This window comes from Pelophylax lessonae (genome assembly GCF_965119305.1).
Source record: "Pelophylax lessonae genome assembly, chromosome: 3".
NCBI classification, from domain to species: Eukaryota; Metazoa; Chordata; class Amphibia; order Anura; family Ranidae; genus Pelophylax; species Pelophylax lessonae.
This window is the reverse complement of record NC_138770.1, coordinates 343,756,666-343,777,923: the sequence shown is the minus strand read 5'-3', so window position 1 is coordinate 343,777,923 and position 21,258 is coordinate 343,756,666. Positions and strand designations below refer to the sequence as shown.

Genomic DNA, 21,258 nt, shown 5'->3' with positions numbered 1-21,258 from the left:
ATAGAAGAATTCAAAGTTCAGTTGTGAGGTGGAGCCAGGACAGGCTTCCCTGAAGAGATGAGCTTCCTGGGATTGCTTAAAGGTGGCCAGAGTAGGGACTCTCCAGATAGATTGAGGTAGAGAATTCCAGAGGGTGGGAGAGTCTCTGAAGAAGTCCTGGAAATGAGCATGGGAGGAGGAGACAAGGGGACTAGAGAGTAGGAGGTCTTGGGAGGAGCGGAGAGGACAGTTTGCCTACTATTTGGAGACAAGATTGGTGATGTAGTTTGGGGTAGAGTTGTGAATCACTTTGTATTTTGTTGTTAGTATTTTGTCTTTAGTTCGCTGGGTGACCGGAATCCAGTGGAGAGATTGGCAGAGACTGAGAGGCTGGTAAGGTAGATGAGTCTGGCAGCAGTATTCATGATAGACTGAAGAGGGCATAGCCTATAAAGAGGTAGGTCTATCAGAAGGGAGTTGCCATAGTAAAGGCGAGAAATAACAAGAAAGTGAATGAGTAGCTTGGTAGTTTCATTAGTTAAAAAGGGCCAAATTTAAAGATGTTACAGATGTGAAGTCTACAAGTTTTTGACAGTGATTAGATTTGAGGCTAAAAGAACAAGCCAGAATCTAGGATTACACCTGGCACCCTGGCATGAGGGGATAAACTATTAGATGTAATATTGATCTTGATGAAAAACTCAGGGAGGAGGTCGAGCAGTGGGGAAGAAATAATACCGGTGTTGTTTTAGAAAGATTTCGTTTGAGAAAGTGGTGTGACATCCATGCTGATATGTTAGTTAGTAAGTCAGTAAGGTATTGAGTAAAAGTTTACTAGGAGACATTCACATACTCACTATTCAATTCCCAATGAACCCTTTGTCTCTATATAGAACAAAAAGTATGTCTGGACAGCCGCACTCCAATGCAAATATTTATTGAGAAGAGGATAAAATACCACAGCATACAGAGGTACGGATCAAAGATTACTGACGCGTTTCACACTGCTAACAGTGCTTAATCATAGCTATAGTGTGCATGACTAAAAACAAGTTATATAGAGATAAGAAAAGATTATCTGTAAAATGTTATCTCTATATAACTTGTTTTTAGTTGTGAACACTATAGCTATGATTAAGCACTGTTAGTAGTGTGAAACGTGCTAGATGTCTTTGATCCGTACGTCTGTATGCTGTGGTATTTGTTCCTCTTCTCAATAAATATGTGCATTGGAGTGCGGCTGTCCAGACACACTTTTTGTTCTATATGGCTTGCACATTGAGCCTGCACCCTGCACCTGTGCTGTTACTATGAGGATTTTTGAAGGCATTTACACCTAGAGCAGTGTGTGGTTTCTAACCCTTTGTTTTTGATTGAAACCTTGTACATATCTAGAGAGAAGTAGGCTTATAGAGAAGGGGGGGGGGGGTCACTAGGCTGACTCACTTAGTTGGGTGTGTAATATTTGGCTTGAACTATTGTGTGCTATAAACAGGCTTTTTTCAATAGGAGCTAAGCATGAAGCGGAGAATATAAAACAATGTTACAATATTTTAATCCTTACCAAAATAATTAAATCAAATGTATACAAAACCACTATACATTTACTCCATGGTAAGAGGATCCTCAACACCCCCTCCATCCCCTCAAAAAAAAGATCTAGATCTGATTATGGGCTACTGACCTATGTATTGAAAATCACAAACAGAAAAAAAGATAACGATGACAAGTATATTTGTTTCGTATATGTGCATGGAAAGCTTAAATATATATACCCAAACCCAGGGATATCATATACCATTTTAATGCATATGTCATCTATTTATCATAAAGCACATATGTCGGTGTTTACTCATTGCAGTGCTATTCCTATACCACCATCTGTTAGAAACATTCTGATTTATTTCAGCATTATATCAAACCAAGTCATGGCCCCATGTTTGTTGCTGCTAAGCAAATTAAACTTTTCATAATGAGTTTGAAGTGTAGGTTCTTCTTGACCTAAAACAGCTGGACAACTCTTTGTAGGACTAAATCTATCAAGAAGGGAATTATTAATGATAATACTTAGGAAGACAGGCGGCTTGCAGGGAAATTAATATTTCCATTAGGTGCAGATTTTGATTATTACATTATTTACATAAAAAGTGACTTTCAATATGACATTGTCGTCTTCTTGCACACATGTACTGCATGTGTGCAAGATATGTCTATAATATGCCAGTGCAATCAGCATTTTTCTAAATTACTGCCTGAGTTAAAATGGTTACAGATTACAGATCGTGCTTTAAAATTTGTACTTAGTTCAGTTATCCGTATGAACCAAAGCTGACCTATTGGCTATTACTGACATAAAAAAATCATTGTGCTTAACTGCTAAATATAAAGCACATCAAGGATATTTAACAAAAAATATGGCTTTCCTCATGTATACTTACAAGCCTACATAAATTTGAGGTTTTTAAAACATTAGCACACAATTCAGTTAAAAACATTATGTTTTTCACATTTACATATTTTTATTTAAATGTATCTAGGAAAAAATAAACTACATATTCTATCTGTCTATAATGGCTTACATAAAACTACATAACTTGGTTTTTCCTTTATTATAGATTTCAAACCCAACAAATAAGTACTCATTTTAGTTTAACAAAATACATTTAAAATACATCTTCAAATTGCAGAAACATGCATTATTAGTTTTACAAAAATGCTAGAATCCCTATGTGATTTTACTTTTATTTATGGATATTCACATTTTAGTTATGGATATGTAATGCTACGGTGAAACACTTTTAATAAATAAAGGTAAATATTGACCTTCAGCTCACCATCTATTGCATTAAGATTGCCCCAGGCCCACTTGTTTGCCAGGTAATTGGCAAGGCACATTCTTCTCAGGTAGTTGTTTTTTCCTGGATGTTCAGAATGATGGGCTCCAATCACTTTGAGGGTTTTTTTTTTAGCTTTTATTGAATAGAAAAATTGGAAAGAGGGTGAGGGAGCACAGTGTGTGTCAATTTTAAGTATAAGGAGTAAGCACACCACATAAGAAGTATGATTATGCAATAAAGCTGTATTCAGGGTATAAACACCATTATATAATAGGTACAAGTATCCAAGTATGTCATATCACATCAAACATAATAGAGAAAATGTATTTGGTCCACTTTTCCAATCTATACCCAAAAATAATGCATATAGTATGTGTATAGGTAATAGTAGCGCCATTTAGTAATACTGCAGCTTATGACCAGAAAAGGAATTTGGTACTGAAAAAAAGGAAAGGAAAGCAGAACCAGACGCTGGTCAAAAGAGGAGGAAAGAGAACCCAACATGTTGGGGATGTAGGTACCCCCTTTCTCAAGGACCGGACCTCCTGTCTGCAGATGGGGGGTTTACCCCTAGGCACCCAGAGTAAAATAATGAGGTGCAGTGCACCACAGTAAAATATGGGTGTGACCAAATTCAGCTAATGTTGAGGGGGGCTTAAAACTTAAGCTGACTCACTGTGCATATGCAATAAATGGCACCATCCTTGTACCTGCAAAAAATGTGCTTTAATTATTGTGCACAAGTGGGACTCTATTTGACACCTACAAACCTCAGCACGATCATTAGTAAAAAATGTGACTCTTCCATTACATGTGCTTTTCTGCACTCAGCCTACTTCAGGAGGAACTAACGCTTTAACATAGTGACTACGGAGGAACCAGAAACTGTTGCACAATATAAAAAGTGCAGTGGTCAGGAGTATATAATATATTTAGAGTGCAGAACTAAGGAGTATGTCATTTAAAACCCAGAGTGCAGTGGTCAGTTAAAGTAAATCATAAGAACCATTCATATCATAATAATTTGTACAGCAGTCATGTAATGCCCTATAGAGCAGTGGTTTTCTGCCTTAGTAAAAAAAGAGCCTGTTAATTATCTTTCAATACCTTTCATTCCCCAACAGTAGAGTGCCCATTTACTGCATTGCAGTGCAAAAATGCATGTAACGCACATTGAGTTAGGGCAGCCCATTCTCATACTTTTATTGTATGAGTATAAACTTATGTTTTGCCTGACCACTGCCTGCTAAGTATGTTTGTTGATCTATCTTGCATTCATGTAATCATTACATGACTGAAAGAGGAATAAATAGAAATACACAGCAAGTGTGCAACAGGTCACATTCTCTGTGCCACTCCTGTAATCTGTGAGATTGGCCTGCTGATGCTGGTGGAGAGGAGACAATGGTGCCTACAGACAGTCTGAAATCCAGCTTTTCCAACACTGCCCATGGGGCATGGCTTAGAAAAACATGAATTTTCCTAGCTGCGGTGCCTATGCCACAAACAGACATTCTGGTTGGGTTCTTGCCAACTCCAGGAGGGGGACCACTACAATCTGATTCCTTTAGGCCCAAAAGTAGCACTTTATGGCAGCCATTATCTTCAAGGAGGTCTTCCAGGAGGTTAGGTTCTTGCAGCAATCCAGATTCCTAGGTCCTAATGCCTAAGGACATGATAGGTATTACAGTTTGTATTCTTATAGGGAAAAAGGCCAGGGGAGAAGACCATGTGTCGGAAGTTGCCTCAGATAATTAATAAAACATCCAGCATCTACTATCAGGCCCTTAAAACCAGGAATAAAATAACCTTAACACAGAATGATATCTATAGCACACCTTGCTCAAAAACATGCATGCAGCAAGGGGCTAAGATGACACAATTTATGGATAGCAAACTAGAGAACACTAACAGACACATAGCTAAGATGACTAAAGCGCACTAGAAGATTATAAAATTACAAAAAGAGAATTTGGAAATGTAATATATGTACTGTATACATGCATCACTTGCAAAAGCTGAATTATATACTATCACCCCCCTGGCGGTCTGATTATTTCAGATTTTAGGTGCTGAAATCGGTACTATTATTTTGCACGGAAATCTGTTCTGTACATTTTAAAACTCACCTTACCCGGCGATCCCCCGCTGTCCTCCCCCGCCTACCTCCCACTGTGCTCCTGCTGTGTGCTCGGCTGATGCCGGCACCTGTCTTCTGGTTCCCTTCCCTTTGATCGTTGCGACATGGGGTGGAACCGGCGGCAATTTCAAAAATGTAAATACACTAAATGACATGATATAAAGTTGTGATCCTAACGGATTACACTGTATCATGCTATTTTACCACAGGATTTCCCCTGGTGACTTTTCCAGTACCCTGCCTGTGTTCTTTGTGCCTGGAAAATTGAGAACGACCATGGTGTCCAAAAAGCTTTCTTTTTGCGCAAAAGTGCTTTTAGACGAACTGGAAAACAGCGACAGCGAAACAGAGTTACTTGAAGAACTGAGCGATAGCGATTTGTTGGAAAATTCGTCATCAGGTACGGAAAGTGACGACAGTGATGATTCTGATGTCTCTTTCTGGCACATCGCTCTGCTGGAATTTGTGAAGAATCATTTGATATACTTCCCAAATTCCACAAGCTTTGTGCCAGAAAGAGACATCAGAATCGTCGCTGTCGTCACTTTCCGTACCTGATGACAAATTTTCCCACTAATCGCTATCGCTCAGTTCTTCAAGTAACTCTGTTTCGCTGTCACTGTTTTCCAGTTCATCTAAAAGCGCTTTTGCGCAAAAAAAATGCTTTCTGGACACCATTGTCGTTCAACGCTCGCAGGGAAGGGAACCGGAAGGAAAGTGCCGGCAATTGGCCATGCACAGAGCTGGGAGAGACTGTGAGGATGTCGGGGAGTACGGCAGGGAGGACGCCAGGGATCGCAGGGAAGGTGAGTAACATTGTGGAGTAATCTGAGTGTGGCTCGGGGTTACCCCTTTTGGTACTGAAAATTAACCCCGAGCCACACTCTGGAATACCGCCAAGTAGGTTAAGCAATAACAAATGCAGTTGACCATAGATACTGCCAGAATTTCTGAGGGAAACATTCCATGTTACTAGAGCATATACAGTACATTGCTTACGTGTAAAGTTATTGGAAAAACAGCATTCATTCTCAATAAGATAAACAAATAGTACAGGAACAGACAGCACTTTGAATCTGTGTTCAGAGCCATATTTCAACATCATGATGTAACAAATAAAAGAGGATGCCTTTGAGGGGATTCCAATGCCGGCAAATGTATTTGTCCTTTCTCTCTTACCATCCTCATGCAATTGTCTCCCTTGGACTTATATGACTTTTTGTTTGGCCAGAGGAGCGCTTACTCACCTGCTATTCATTAGCGAGTGACTTTTTGAGGATGCTCTAGACACACCTGAATAATGACACCCTTTTCTACAAGCGCTTATTCTAATGTCTGGTGATTATTTTAGTAGACACTAATGATAGAATGTGCTATGAGAGGCAGCATGAGCTCTACTTTATATCTATCAACTGTAGGGGGTACCATACAAGAGAAAAGAAAGATTGTAGACCAAGTGGCCAGTTCCCCTTAATGGCTGACATGATAAGACTACATCTGTGGCTGCAGGGTTCTGCCCAGATTAAGAAGGCCTAAGGTCAACTACTACCACTGTCTCTTTCACATCAACACAGGTACAGTGCCTAGAGTTGAGCGCAATTTCCCTCAAGATAACCTTTGCGGTCCACAGGATGTTTCTCTCTCCCTGTACCCACACAGAGACTTATTGCAGCTCCTGAATATTGGGGCTTCCAAAGTACAATCCCTCACAGTACCAATAGTCCAGGCAAGGATTGGGATGCTCAGCACCCAATACTCACACAAAAGGTCACAGAATAGATTTGATTACTCCAGCCCTCTCTACACAAACAGACTGGAAAGATGCTAGGCACCTTCGATACTTATTGTGAGATATGAGTTATCTCACTTTCTCTTCATCCTAGCTCATACAGACACAGAGGAGTTGTTTTACTAAAACTGGAGAGTGCAAAATCTGATGCTTTACTAAACAAGCTGAAGTTAGAAGCTTATTGGCTACCATGCACGGTTGCACCAGATTTTGCTCTCTCCAGTTTTAGTATATCAACCCCTGAATTTCCAGTCAATTTTGAGTTACATTACAAGAATTTTACCTAATAAAACATTTTAGCAAACAGTCCTAAAGTCTCCCAACAAAGTGGCTTGTACACAATTTCCAACATAAGTCCGTTCCTTTTTTTATGGGTAGGGGTGTTCACCAATGCTTAGGTGTTCAGACAGGATCCTGTTTAAGAGTAACTGATCCCGCTGTTCTAAGCCAGTTAGCTATAAAGTAATTTGCCGATATATGCATAGTTGCCAACATTTGAAAAAACTTTCCAGGGACACTTTGCAGGGCAGCTATCAATTACTTACCACACCCACTTCCCTGAAGCTCCGCCCACTCTGCATAATTAATCTCTGCCTACTTATCAGATTATAGGGTCTACTTCATAAAGAGAGAATTACAGGAAATTGAAAAGGGAATTGAAAACTTGAGGCCAAAGTAGCAGAGTTGGAATAATTCTCCCATTCAGCTGCACTACTTCTGCCTAAAGTTTAAAATTCTCATCACAATTCCCTGCAATTCCAAAATGTGAAATATGCTCAGGTGTGACTGTACAAAAAAAATGTAACATGTAAATATAAATAAAGTGCAAGGTGTAAATAAGTATGATTATACTATCTGGTATAATTAGGTTTTATTGTACTTATTTACACCTTGCACTTTATTTATATTTACATATTAAATTTTTTGTATGGTCACACCTGAGCACATTTCAAACTTTATTCACCTGCCTTTGAATTTAGCCCTCTGTAGGGTGATAATTTTCATTTACATAAAACAATGTGGCATCCTTTCCTTCCTAACACATTACCCAGTCCATACCAGTATAGATCCTAACACCTTACCCAGTCCATACCAGTATAGATTCTAACACATTACCCAGTCCATACCATCCTACACATTACCCAGTCCATACCAGTATAGATCCTAACACATTACCCAGTCCATACCAGTATAGATTTTAACACATTACCCAGTCCATACCATCCTACACATTACCCAGTCCATACCAGTATAGATCCTAACACATTACCCAGGCCATACCATCCTACACATTACCCAGTCCATATCAGTATAGATCCTAACACATTACCCAGTCCATACCAGTATAGATCCTAACACATTACCCAGTCCATACCAGTATAGACCCTAACACATTACCCAGTCCATATCATCCTAACACATTACCTGAGTCCATACCAGTATAGATCCTAACACATTACCCAGTTCACACCAGTATAGATCCTAACACATTACCCAGTCCATACCATCCTAATACATTACAGAGTCCATATCATTATAGTCCATACCAGTATAGATCCTAACACATTACCCAGTCCATATTATCCTAACACATACCAAGTCCATACCAGTATAGATATCCAGCATGAGATTTTTCCCATTGAGGATTGAGGTCTGTTTTCATTTTTTTGAGCAATATATATATATATATATATATATATATGCATATATGCACACACATACACATACACGGATATGTACACACATTTATCTAGAGCTAGAAAACTATATATATGCATCAATTAACAGGTGTAAAAATTATATCTATAAAAAACATTATTAATAGTAGTAATTAATGGAGTGTGAGGCCTCCAGCTTGTCGGAAGGGGCTCTGCCTCCCCCTGCTGGCGGATTTTGGAAAGTGCACCATGCTGACACCCTGCCTCCGGTGACACGTTAAATTTGTGACAGACAGGAAGAGTGAGTGGGCACAGAGAGAGAGACAACCTGCTGCCAGAACTACAACACCTAGCTGGGGTGAGAGTGACACTGTGTGGCACAAAATAAAAAAAAAAAAAAAAAAAATTTTTAAATGATTTACATTGTCCCTGATTAACAGGGACAATGTAAATTACCCGGGACAGGCTCCTATTTGCCGGGATTGTCCCAGGAAAAACGGGACAGTTGGCAGGTATGTATATGGTTACCACATAACGTGGCACAGTAAGTCATGATGCCAATACTAACGTGGGGCTTGCTCTGGAGAAAACACTTACGGCGATGACTCCTACTAATTATCCCACCGACCCTTAAATTACACCAAAACCCTGGTAAAATAACTGACTGGCCTATTTCTTGATATTCAAAGGGCAGAACCTAAAGACCTAACACCCATTTACAAGATGGCTTCATGTTTCCTGAACTATAGTAAATCTTCTGATTAAAAATAACCCTTGCAATGCCCTCCCCTACAGTTTTCCTGCTAAAAGTAGCTGCAAATGTCAGGTGAAACAAAATTGGAAAATATATACTAGTTTGTAGGTGGAGGCTTGGTGCTGTCCTCCCCTTTCCCTGCTTTCCTAGGCACAGGCCTCCAGTTGCCACCATGGCAAACACAGCCCGGTTTGTATTGTAGCTAACAATAGTTTGACCATAGAATACGGTTAGCTATTATTATATTAATCTGATTAACTAATTTTTTTCAGTATTATTTTCATGAATATGATTGCTTTTATACTCAAGCTGCATATTCGTGAGAATATGGCTGATAACTTGTATCCCAGTAATCAATCTGGAAACAGCTTGTTCCTTGATCCAAATATACCTGTCAATGTCACAAAATCAACATCTGATAATTCTGGGTACATAAAGAGCCTTGATTATTTATTTACCTAATCAAAGGTCCTAATAATTACCTAATAAAGGTCTTAACAGATTTCAGAAGTTGGCAATTTAAACCTGCTTCACTGCAGACTTTCATTTCAAGATAAGGTGTGACATTTGCAGCTGACATTGATAATTTCTCCTACTATTGAAATCACAAATAATTTGATCTGCTATGAAAAAAGTAAACTAGTAGCCTTGCAATGCATTCAAAAAGTAATGCCACTACCCAGCCATTGTCATTTTAACAACCTCAATACAGTGCACTTTCACCCCCTTCCTGCCCAGGCCAATTTTCAGCTTTCGGCGCTGTCACACTTTGAATGACAATTGCGCGGTCATGCTACACTTTACCCATATGAAATTGGTATAATTTTTTCACACAAATAGAGCTTTCTTTTGGTGGTATGTAATCACTGCTGGGTTTTTTATTTCTTACAAAAAAAAGAAAAAAGACAGAAAATTTTGAAAAAATAAGTTTTTCTTATTTTCTGTGAGTAAATTTTGAAAATAAGTAAATTTTCTCCATCACTGATGTGCACTGATGAGGCAGCACTGATGGGCACTGATTTGATGCACTGATGGGCACTGATGAGTTGGCACTTATGGGCACTGATGAGGTGGCACTTATGGGCACTGATGAGAAGGTACTAATATGCTGCACTGATGGGCACTGATAGGTGGCACTAATGAGCACTGATAGGCGGCACTGATGGGCGCTGATGAGTTGGCACTTATGGGCACTGATGAGGTGGCACTTATGGGCACTGATGAGAAGGTACTAATATGCTGCACTGATGGGCACTGATAGGTGGCACTAATGAGCACTGATAGGCGGCACTGATGGGCACTGATAGGGGGCACTGATGGGCAGCACTGATGAGCACTGACGGGCGGCACTGATGGGCACTGATGGGCGGCACTGATGGACACTGATGGGCAGCACAGATGAGCAGGCACTGACTGGCAACACTATGGGCACTGATTGTGGGCACTGATGGTGGGCACTGTTTTTTAGCCTTTCTGTAATCAGGGCACTGCCCTGATTACCTTTCCCAGGTTCCCCTTTGAGGAGGAGCTGCTGATCGGCTCTCCTCGCCACACACTCTGACAGTGTGAGGCAAGGAGAGCCAATAAACGGCACTTCCTCATTTACATGTGACTGTCTGTGATTGGACATAGCCGACCACTTGGGTAAAGAGCCAAGTCATTGGCTGCCACGATCGCCGTGCGGCCACGATCGCCGCACTGCATGCCCCGCAGGCACACGAGAGAGGCTGTTCTGGTGCGCCATCATATGACGGCGTCCCAGAACAAGAGCCGCACCGCTCTGCCGTCATTTGACGCTGGGTGGGCGGGAAGTGGTTAAATGTAAAATAACTGTCTATTTTATAAATAGATTAAGATTGAAGTTTTTTTAAACCCTCCCCTATAGAGTTCTGCTGTCATTACAATTGCATACCATGTTAGTTACATAGTTAGTCTGGCTGAAAAAGGACACAAGTCCATCTTGTTCAACCAATGAACTTTGTAACTTTATAAGAGTACTGTATAGCTATGTAGCAATGACAAATATATGAGAACAGGACAACTCATATGAGAAGCAATAAAGCAAATGAAAGGAAAATTATTGTGAAACATTAGGTAAATTTAAAAACTACAACTACTGTACTGCTTAAGTTTAAGAAAGAACTTTAAAAAAAGTCATATTTTAGTTATAGGTTTAGCCTCTTATTTAGGCTTTACCTTTATTTGTTTTTTAAAACTCCTAAACTTAAAAAAGGACACATGCAATTTCCATCCCTGATCATCCCAAACTTGCTATTAGTTTCACCATAACAAGCTATCCTATATATTTTAGATGACAAACCATTCTAACCACTGTCAAACAACGTGCATTTAAAAACAACAACTCTACCTCCTGCTAGAATTACAACATGAGCACAGTTCAATTGAGTAAAGTATCTTTACTGTATGTAACATTCTATTTTCTAATAGATAATTTGAATATGCTGCTTACACATTTCTCTGTGATTGATGATTACTAAATAGTCAAATGTTGCTCTGCTTTGTGCTCATAGGTGTGCACAGCCTATTGCATTAGGTTGTGCACCTCACTCAAAGCTCAAACACATGCATTTGTATATACAGTAAACTGAGGGTATCAATAGAGCAGAGGATGGTGTCAGTAGGGCCATGGATGGTGTCAGTAGGGCAGAGATTAGTGTCCGTAGGGCAGCGGATGATGTCAGTAGGGCAGTGGATGGTGTCAGTAGGGCAGACATTGGTGTCAGTAGGGCAGTGGATGGTGTCAGTAGGGCAGTGGATGGTGTCAGTAGGGCAGACATTGGTGTCAGTAGGGCAGTGGATGGTGTCAGTATGGCAGAGATTGGTGTCAGTAGGGCAGTGGATGGTGTCAGTAGGGCAGAGATTTGTGTCAGTAGGGCAGTGGATGGTGTCAGTATGGCAGTGGATGGTGTCAGTAGGGCAGACATTGGTGTCAGTAGAGCAGTGGATGGTGTCAGTAGGGCAGACATTGGTGTCAGTAGGGCAGTGGTTGGTGTCAGTAGGGCAGACATTGGTGTCAGTAGGGCAGTGGATGGTGTCAGTATGGCAGAGATTGGTGTCAGCATGGCAGTGGATGGTGTCAATAGGGCAGAGATTGGTATCAGTAGGGCAGTGGATGGTGTCAATAGGGCAGAGATTGGTATAAGTAGGGCAGTAGGTGGTGTAGGTAGTTTTTATTTTATTATTTTCTTTTTTACAATTTTATTATTTTTTTTTTTTTTACAAATTTTTTGGAGCCCCATTAGGGGAGTTTGCTGAAATATCAGGGGTTTAAACTGGGGGAATATGCGCCACACAAGGTGATTAGGGTGTGCCCAGGCACACCTGGCACATCCTGTGCGCACGCCCATGTTTGTGCTCTTCCTGTTTCACAGGTTAAGTAATTTGAATGTGAATAGGAAGTTTATGGAGGTTATAGAAAACAAACGTAGTTATTTTCTCAGGATGCATTTTTATATCTTCCAGATATCTCTGTAAAATACATCTAAGGATAAACATATATATATTAAATTGGATTTTGTGAAAAGATGCACAACATTTTGGTATGGAATGAAGAAAGTGCTTTGCAGCATTGAGATTTGTAAAATATTGATTCTGATTTGCACTTTGAACATTGTACTGGCCCTTATTTAATAAGTCTGAGAATGTCATTTAAATACAGTTAAATTAACTTAAATGATCCAGTGCAGCACCAAATGTCCATTAATGAAAAAGCACTCTTCAAGTCATACAAGGCTCAAGAACTGGCTGTAATTAATTACAGGCTAATGTAAATGACATTGTATTGAAATGACTAAATGTTCATTTTATTTGAATACATAGTGTTAGAAAGCCCTTTGGGTTTTCTATGGTAGATTATATTGGAAATTATTTGGTGCATTATAGTTGACACACCATTCAAATAATTTCCGTGTCAATATACAGCATTGTATGTAAATGCTAAAATGTTTCAAATGTAATAACGCATTCCTTGCATGTATACCTATTCATAGCATGCATTCTATAATATTTGACTTTTCTTTTTTAAGGGTGACAGAGGAGAGCCAGGTCCCATTGGTCCACCTGGACCACCTGGAAAACAAGTAAGTCACATTTTCAAATGCCTACCTACTTGATCAAGGATCTACACTATACTATATAATATTCTATTATCTTACCATGATCTATTACACACATGCACACACTCTTATATACTGACAATGTTATTATATTCAAATCTTATAGAGAAACTCTAAGAATCTTTTTTCAGGAAGCAAATGTAGTTACGGACAGAAAAGTAAAAGATGTTCTATGTCTGGATCTAATGAGCATAGCTATGAATAGCCTCATTCACTGCAGACTAGCCACTATTTACATAGCACAGCAGCAACAGAAGGGCATATACACAGACCTTTGTGAAAGAATGCGCTGTTGGGAGGAATGTAAATCATGGTTTGGGAAGAGGGGTGGGGAGTTGGGGTTTATCTCACAAGGGAAACACAGAATAAATATTTCAGTCTCCTTTATTTTGGATTTGCTTTATTGAAAGTAATTCAATTTACATCTCATCTATAATACCACAGTATATGCACTCAACTTGTATATACTGTTTGCTGAATTCCAATATGTGATTTCTTTTTAAGGGTTCTAGAGGAGATCCCGGATTCTTAGGCTTGCCAGGACCCCCTGGTCTTCCTGGACTTAAAGGTGACAGGGTGAGTGTTACACAAAACATACACATTGATAAGAAAGCCTAAATAGTCCGAAGACATAACTGCAAAATAAAGCTCAATGAATCCCCTGGGGTCTTATATGTCTCATTGAATAACCTGGAGATGACTTCACACTGGCTTTCACACAATTTTAAAGAGTCTCTCTTCTTCCGCAGTAAAATAAATCTTACTCCTTCTGCTTCATTCTTAGTTATGTAAAATATGTTTGAAAATGTGTGAAATTAATTAATTTATTTCACGTACCACAATGGCCATACCAGGTGACCTGACCTGACCAGGTGACCTGTTCATGAGAGCTCACCAGCAGTGTCCCTGGTTTGAAAAGTCAAAAGCAGGCTGAGCCAAAACTAACCAAAACGAAATAATCTTTATTTTTCTAACAGTAAGCAGTATCCTGTGTAGTTGATGCTAATTGTAAATTGATTCTTTTTTTTGTAAAAACCATGACATCTTTGCAGTACAATACTGACATTTGACTTTATATCAAAGGAGCTTATTCCTGCTGGCTAGACAGCAGGTAACAGTAAGGACATGTAATTAAGAAAATGAGAAGCAGCACTTTTTGGCTAGAAATGCATAATTGAGATAGACATGGAACATTGGCAAATTATGCAGAGATAATGATAACAGTGGGCATAACAATATAGTTTCTTCCAGCTATGAAGTACATAACGAAAATGCAGCATGGGACACTTACAAGATCCCATTCTGATTCTTAATCTTAATGAATCATTTTATATGATGAAGATGATTTTTGAATTTAATGGCATCCTAGTGGTAAATAGTTTGAGATATTAGTATAGCTGTACACCCCTGGTACAAACACAGAAGATTATTTGTTCCTTAGTGTCCATGATTATTTACCACGTTAGGTCACAAATGTAGTGCACAAGTCTTGGAACAGTAAAATTACTTTTAAAATCCTTTTTTTTTTAAAAAATGAGAACTGCATCTCCATTCAGTTCAAAAAATAGCTTTTATTTAAATGGAATTTTAATAGCTCACACATTGGGATGGTTCACTAAGGGAGTTGAGAATCTTCACACAATAAATTATAGATATTTACCTAATTTATTGTGAAAAGCAAATTCCTGTTTACTTTGAACATCCAGCTTTGTGCAGATAAATAAATAAACAAAAAAAAAAATGCTTACAAGATAATTCAAGTTAATATTCACACAAGAACATTTTTAACTGCTTTAGTAAATTGGCTTTGGCCACTGGTGTATAGTCTTTGTGCCCAAAGTATAGCTAAAGTCCATTTATTTTCCATTTTCAATAGAAATAAGTTGGCCATACACTGATTGAAATATAGCCACCTGTATCCAATTCAGTAAATATGCCCTCACTTCCTGTCCTGTAGCTATAACAGGAAGTGAGAGGTAATCTCTCCAAAGTTAGATTAATTATTAAATGTATTAATTGCAGGTACTTATATAGCACTGCCAATTTATTCAGCACTTCATGGAGCTTACAATCTAAGGTCCCTAACTAACATTCATACTTATACATACTAGGGCCAATTTTGACAGGAGCCAATTAACCTTCCAGCATGGCTGTGGAATGTGGGAGGAAACTGGAATACCCAGAGGAAACCCACGCAGGCACGGGAAGAACATGCAAACTCCAGGCAGGTAGTGCATTGGTTGGATTCAAACTGATGACCCCAGTGCTGCTAGGTGGAATTGCAAAGCACTTAGAACATATGGGCACACTGGAAGACTTCCTCTTTATTCTTTTCTGCTAGAAACTCAAAATTTTAGAGTTTCCATTCCTTTCAGTCCTAGTGACAAGGGTAACCAGAACAAATAGAGGATGTAAATCTCTTCAGTAGGGATGATCGAACTTTTCAAAAGTTCGGTTCGGCCAGAACATCCGAACTTCCCGAAAGTTCGGCCCGGATTTCAGAACCCCATTGAAATCAATGGGACCCGAACTTCGGTAATCAAAAAACACCATTTTGAAGCCCTAAAACCCAATAAATGCCCCTAAAAAGTGCCTAGGGTTCTGGGTCATACCCCAGGAATTATTAATCGCAAAAAAAAAGTTCTTAAAATTTGTCATTTTTGATAGAGAGCCAATTATTGAAAAAATTAAAGAAAAATGTCTTTGGATTTAGTATCTGGGGGGGGGGTCTAAAAAGTGTACATGTGAAGTTTCAGCTCTGTAGCATGTCCAGAACCATAAAAAAAAGATTGTTTGTATTAGGTCACTTATAGAACAGGATAGTGGCTTCTCTCTTTTCACACCTTGCCGGTTTAGTAGCAGGCGTTTTTTGGGCATTTTTTGGGGTCTTTTGAGGCAGGCAAAACATCTGAACTTGTGTATACGGGTATATATACACACATACTTATATGTATATATACACCTAGACATATACAGTATAGGTGTGATAGTAGCAGAAATATATGCTTGCGCTAATGTAATCATTTACACTAATATGGCTCCGCTCCTATAACACCTATATTTGTGTAAGTGTAAAATACATATAAGTATGTGTGTATATATACCACTATACAGAAGTTCAGATGTTTTGCCTGCCTCCAAAGAACCCAAAAAAATGCCCAAAAAAACGCTAGTGCCAAAAAAAAAAAACGCCCAGGTGTGTTGTTGCAGGCATTTTTTGGGGGTTTTTGGAGGCAGGCAAAACATCTGAACTTGTGTATAGTGGTATATATACACACATACTTATATGTATTTTACACTTACACATATATAGGTGTTATAGGAGCGGAGCCATATTAGCGTAAATGATTTCATTAGCGCAAGCATATATTTCTGCTACTATCACACCTATATATGTCTAGGGGTATATATACATATAAGTATGTGTGTATATATACCCATATACACAAGTTCAGATGTTTTGCCTGCCTCCAAAAACCCCCAAAAAATGCCTGCAACAACATACCTGGGCGTTTTTTTTTTTTACGCTAGCGTTTTTTTGGGCATTTTTTTGGGTTCTTTGGTGGCAGGCAAAACATCTGAACTTCTGTATATGGGTATATATACACACATACTTATATGTATATATACACCTAGACATATATAGGTGTGATAGTAGCAGAAATATATGCTTGCGCTAATGAAATAATTTACACTAATATGGCTCCGCTCCTATAACACCTATATATGTGTAAGTGTAAAATACATATAAGTATGTGTGTATATATACCACTATACATAAGTTCAGATGTTTTGCCTGCCTCCAAAAACTCCAAAAAAATGCCGGCAACAACAAACCTGGGCGTTTTTTTTTTTTACGCTAGCGTTTTTTTGGGCATTTTTTTGGGTTCTTTGGTGGCAGGCAAAACATCTGAACTTCTGTATAGGGATATATATATACACACACACTTATATGTATTTTACACATACACATATATAGGTGTGATAGGAGCGTAACTATATTGGTGTTAATTATTTCATTAACGCAAGTAGTGTTTTCTGCTCCTTTCACACCTATATATGTGCAGGTGTATATATAAATACATGGGTGTGTATATATACCCCCATGTTCAGATGTCATGCCTGACTCCAAACATGTGCTCAAAAAATCCCTATAGACGCCTGCAGCCAAAAAAGCAAGCTGACCGGTGAGAAGCCATATTACTGCAGCGAAAGTGACTTCAGAGAAACTAGCTTTTCTCTATAGCGGTCACCCTGATATGGAAGGGTTTGGTCACCCTGCCATAGCAGTCAGTGTCAGTTCACCCTAAACTACACTACGGTCACCCTGAAATGGAAGGGTTTGGTCACCCTGCCATAGCAGTCAGTTCACCCTACACTACATTACGGTCACCCTGGCACTTAACACTTTCCCTACAGAAACTAAATTTTTGCATCTAACTAAAGTGTAAAAGAGCACCCTAACTACACTAGATATCCCTTTCCTCACACTAATAAATGCTAAATGACACTTTTAAAGTAAAATTAACAGAACTGCTTCCACTCTCTTCCATGTCCCTGTATTACAATGCTAGGAATTTGGCGGGGGGCGTATTCACTAATGATTGGCCTAGGGACCCCTAGTCACTCCAATCACATTCCTAGCATTCTCCTGCCCCCTCAATTGGCTTTTGCTAATGGTTCTGGTCCAATCATGGGCTTTTAAAGCCCATTTCCTGTCCCATTGCATTTTGGTCGGTTCTGGTTGCCGAATTCTGAACTTTTTCAGCAAAAAGTTCTAAATTCGGCTGAACCTCGAACAGTCAATGTTCGGGTCGAACCGATTGTCGACCCGAACCATTCGATCATCCCTACTCTTCAGTGGGGAACAGACAATAAAAACCTGACAGAGACAGGTTAGTCACACTTTGTTTCTGCTATCTTTGTTCAGTTTTGTGTTTATTTTGTCATTCACCTTCTCTGTTAGTATCTTATATGTTAGTTCTGGTAACACGCTAACACAAATTGATGTGCTATTCCCTGTGGTCTACAATGCCACTATAAAGAAAGTAATCATCTGTGTAATGTGATCCATTTCTGCTCAACACAATAAACTTAAAAAGGAAGTGAGCAACAGTGTTTTGTGTGTCCTCTTTGATAGCAATACTGCAGGCTGTATTCTTGTCTACAGTTAAAGCAATGCTTACATTTTTCTTTTTCGTGGTTCATGCATGGCTTACATCTCTGCATATTCCTGCTTTTATGATCTGGCAAACCTGCTGGACCTTACTCTTCACACTTTTCACTGCACTTGCCCACATTAAAAATTTAAATTTTTTGCAAGGGCAGCAAACTGCATAGTTAATTCTACAAGTGAAGCATGAGTGGTATTGCCATAGTCTCTAGTCTTTTCTGTTTCCTGTGCCTGTGTGACATGTGTCATGGATAATTTGGACCTAACTATGCCACTCTGCTTGACTTGCCTCCTTGCTTCTACTTGGGCTGCTTTGGTAACTTTCTCTAGTATAGAATCATCAGTGACTGATAAATCTAAAGTGTATGGTTTGATACCACTTAGAATATTACTATATGTTTCCAGTGGTGACGGGTGCTCAGTTTTCTTGGGGGGGGGGCTACGACCCCCTCCCCCTGTCGCTTGATCGCCACTTTGCTCACCCGCTAGGCCCCCCCTCCCGCTTCTCCTCCCAGCCAATGGGGTCTATGGGGTTCTCCTCCTGTCCAATCGGGACTTAGGATTCATGGCCAATGGGGTCTTAGGAGGATAAGCAGGAAAACATTAGCGAATATTAATTCTCTATTGTCACACAACTTGGTGTGCTCTGCACCCCAAGCCCCTTTTTGAAGCCAATTAGAGCCTCAGGCACTAATCATATGCTTCCAAAAAAAAAAACATTAAAATTCATGCGTCGGGTTCCCTGCATGTAGATTAGGGTCAGGGCGCATGGATTAGGGGGATGGCGCCCCTGCGCCATTAATGGAGCGGCTGCCACTGTATGTTTCACTTAACCCCTGGTATAATGTGTGAAGAAATACTTCTTGTATCAAGTTTTTATCATAAATAATAGCAGCACCCACTTGTTGAGAGGACCACAATACTTTTTGCTTTAGTCCCATGATCCTGTAAACAAACTGTTGCAGAGTTTCTTTATCCTGTTGCTTTGCATTCATCAGTTCCTGAAACAGATCAGTGCTGCATCTATCCTGAAGGTGTGAGTGTAAAAACCTTTAAAGCTCTGATAAAGAAAGGTCCTCCTTATTAATTAGTATCTCTTTAAAGGTTCCAGGTTTTATAAATTTTTGGCACATTTCTGATGATTTCTGACTCTGGGTATTTTTTTCTTTCTCATCTGCATCTATCTGTTTACAGATATTTCTGTAGGTAATTTCAGAGTCCCAATCTGGTTTTTGCCTCCCATAAATTTTAAACTCCTTTCTTGGCAGGTATTCTGCTAGGTCCCTTAATGTGAGCCCACCTTCTGTTGATTGCATTGGTCTGTCCTCTCTGAGAGATGGTCCACAATCTCTCACTTATATTTGGGTTTTTATAGCTGCTTTCACGTATCAAAGACAAAACCTTTTCCTTGACCTGGAGAAGGTATGCCCTACATCTGTCCTCTGCATTGCATACTTATTATCCCTGCAGGTGTTCCATGATGTACTCACAGATCCTCATCTCACTTGAACCTGTGGCATGTGGAACTGCTCTTTTTTACTGCATCAAGGTAGCCAGTGAGTGCAGCTGACTCAGACAATGCATGCAATAGCTTCTGAATGTGCCACTGCAACTTCTTTACTGATGTTGGATCGGTCATTTTGTTTTCTGTGCAGCCTCCCTGAAGTCTGTCACTTTACTGTAATAGCCACTTCCCTTCATTGTGACTTGTGGCACCGTGATTGCACTGATCCCAGACGGAGCCCCAGAATTTTACACGATTGTCGGTAATCTGAGTGCAAAGTATGACAAAGATGCAACATGCAGTATCTGTATCAAACAGGAGACACAAAACATTGTTGCTCACTTGCTTTCCAAGTTCAATGTGTTTAGCAGCAATCGATTACATTACACAGATGATTACTTTCTTTATAGTTGCATCGTAGACAACATCGAAAAGCACATCAATTTGTGTTTGCGTGTTACTAGTACTAACATATAAGATACTAAAAGAGAAAGTGAATGTCTCAATAAACAGAAAACTGAACAAAGATAGCAGAAAGTGTGACTAACCTGTATCAAAGAGGAGACACAAAACACTGTTGCACACACTTGCTTTCCAGGTTTAATGTGAACTTGTTGGTTTCAGTCTCCTGAAGTCACACTATAAATCATTAGAGCTCCCTCTAGCTGCAGCCTAGTAATAGCATTACTGGAAGGTTCATTTATTTACTTGCTACACTACCATGTTCATTTCATATACAGGGCGCTTCTTTTTGATCTTTTGTTTATTTCTTTTACAGGGGTGCTCAATTAGCATTCCTATTAAATTGATATACAGGTGTGCTTAGTTAGCTATCATGTTCGTTTCATACACAAGGGTACTTAAATAAGTCTTATTATAATTTAATATACAGGGGGGCTTAAATCTGACCTCATGTTTATTTCATATCCAGGGGTGCTTAATTTTGATCTTAATATAGTGTCATATATAGGGGCGTCTAATTAGCTGTCATAAAAGTTGCATATGTAGGGGTGCTTTAATTAGCTCTCATGTTACTTTCATAACAAGGGGAATAGGGATGACTCCAGACATTTTTTCTCAAGTGCTGTGCTCTGTGCTAGGGATAAGAGGGCTACCTCCCCAATTCTGAAAACAAATTCATATTAAAAGCAGATACACCACATAAACTGACTAGCACATAAGAAAAAAAACTGAATTTCTGTTATGTGGCAATTTGAATTCCATTATTCCCAGTGTAAGGGTTGCCAGCCTCCCCAATGCTTTTTATAATGACAAAATGTACATTTTC

At 39.3% G+C, this 21,258-nt stretch overlaps 1 protein-coding gene across 1 annotated transcript in view; it reads left to right on the top strand.

Annotated features, from left to right (window-relative positions):
- Positions 1-21,258, top strand: part of COL9A1 (collagen type IX alpha 1 chain) — a 132,439-nt gene that overhangs the window by 72,191 nt on the left and 38,990 nt on the right. Inside the window, exons 23-24 of the mRNA XM_082252047.1 lie at positions 13,204-13,257; positions 13,798-13,869. Coding sequence (XP_082108173.1) covers positions 13,204-13,257; positions 13,798-13,869 — 126 coding nt within the window. The remainder of the gene's footprint in view (positions 1-13,203; positions 13,258-13,797; positions 13,870-21,258) is intronic.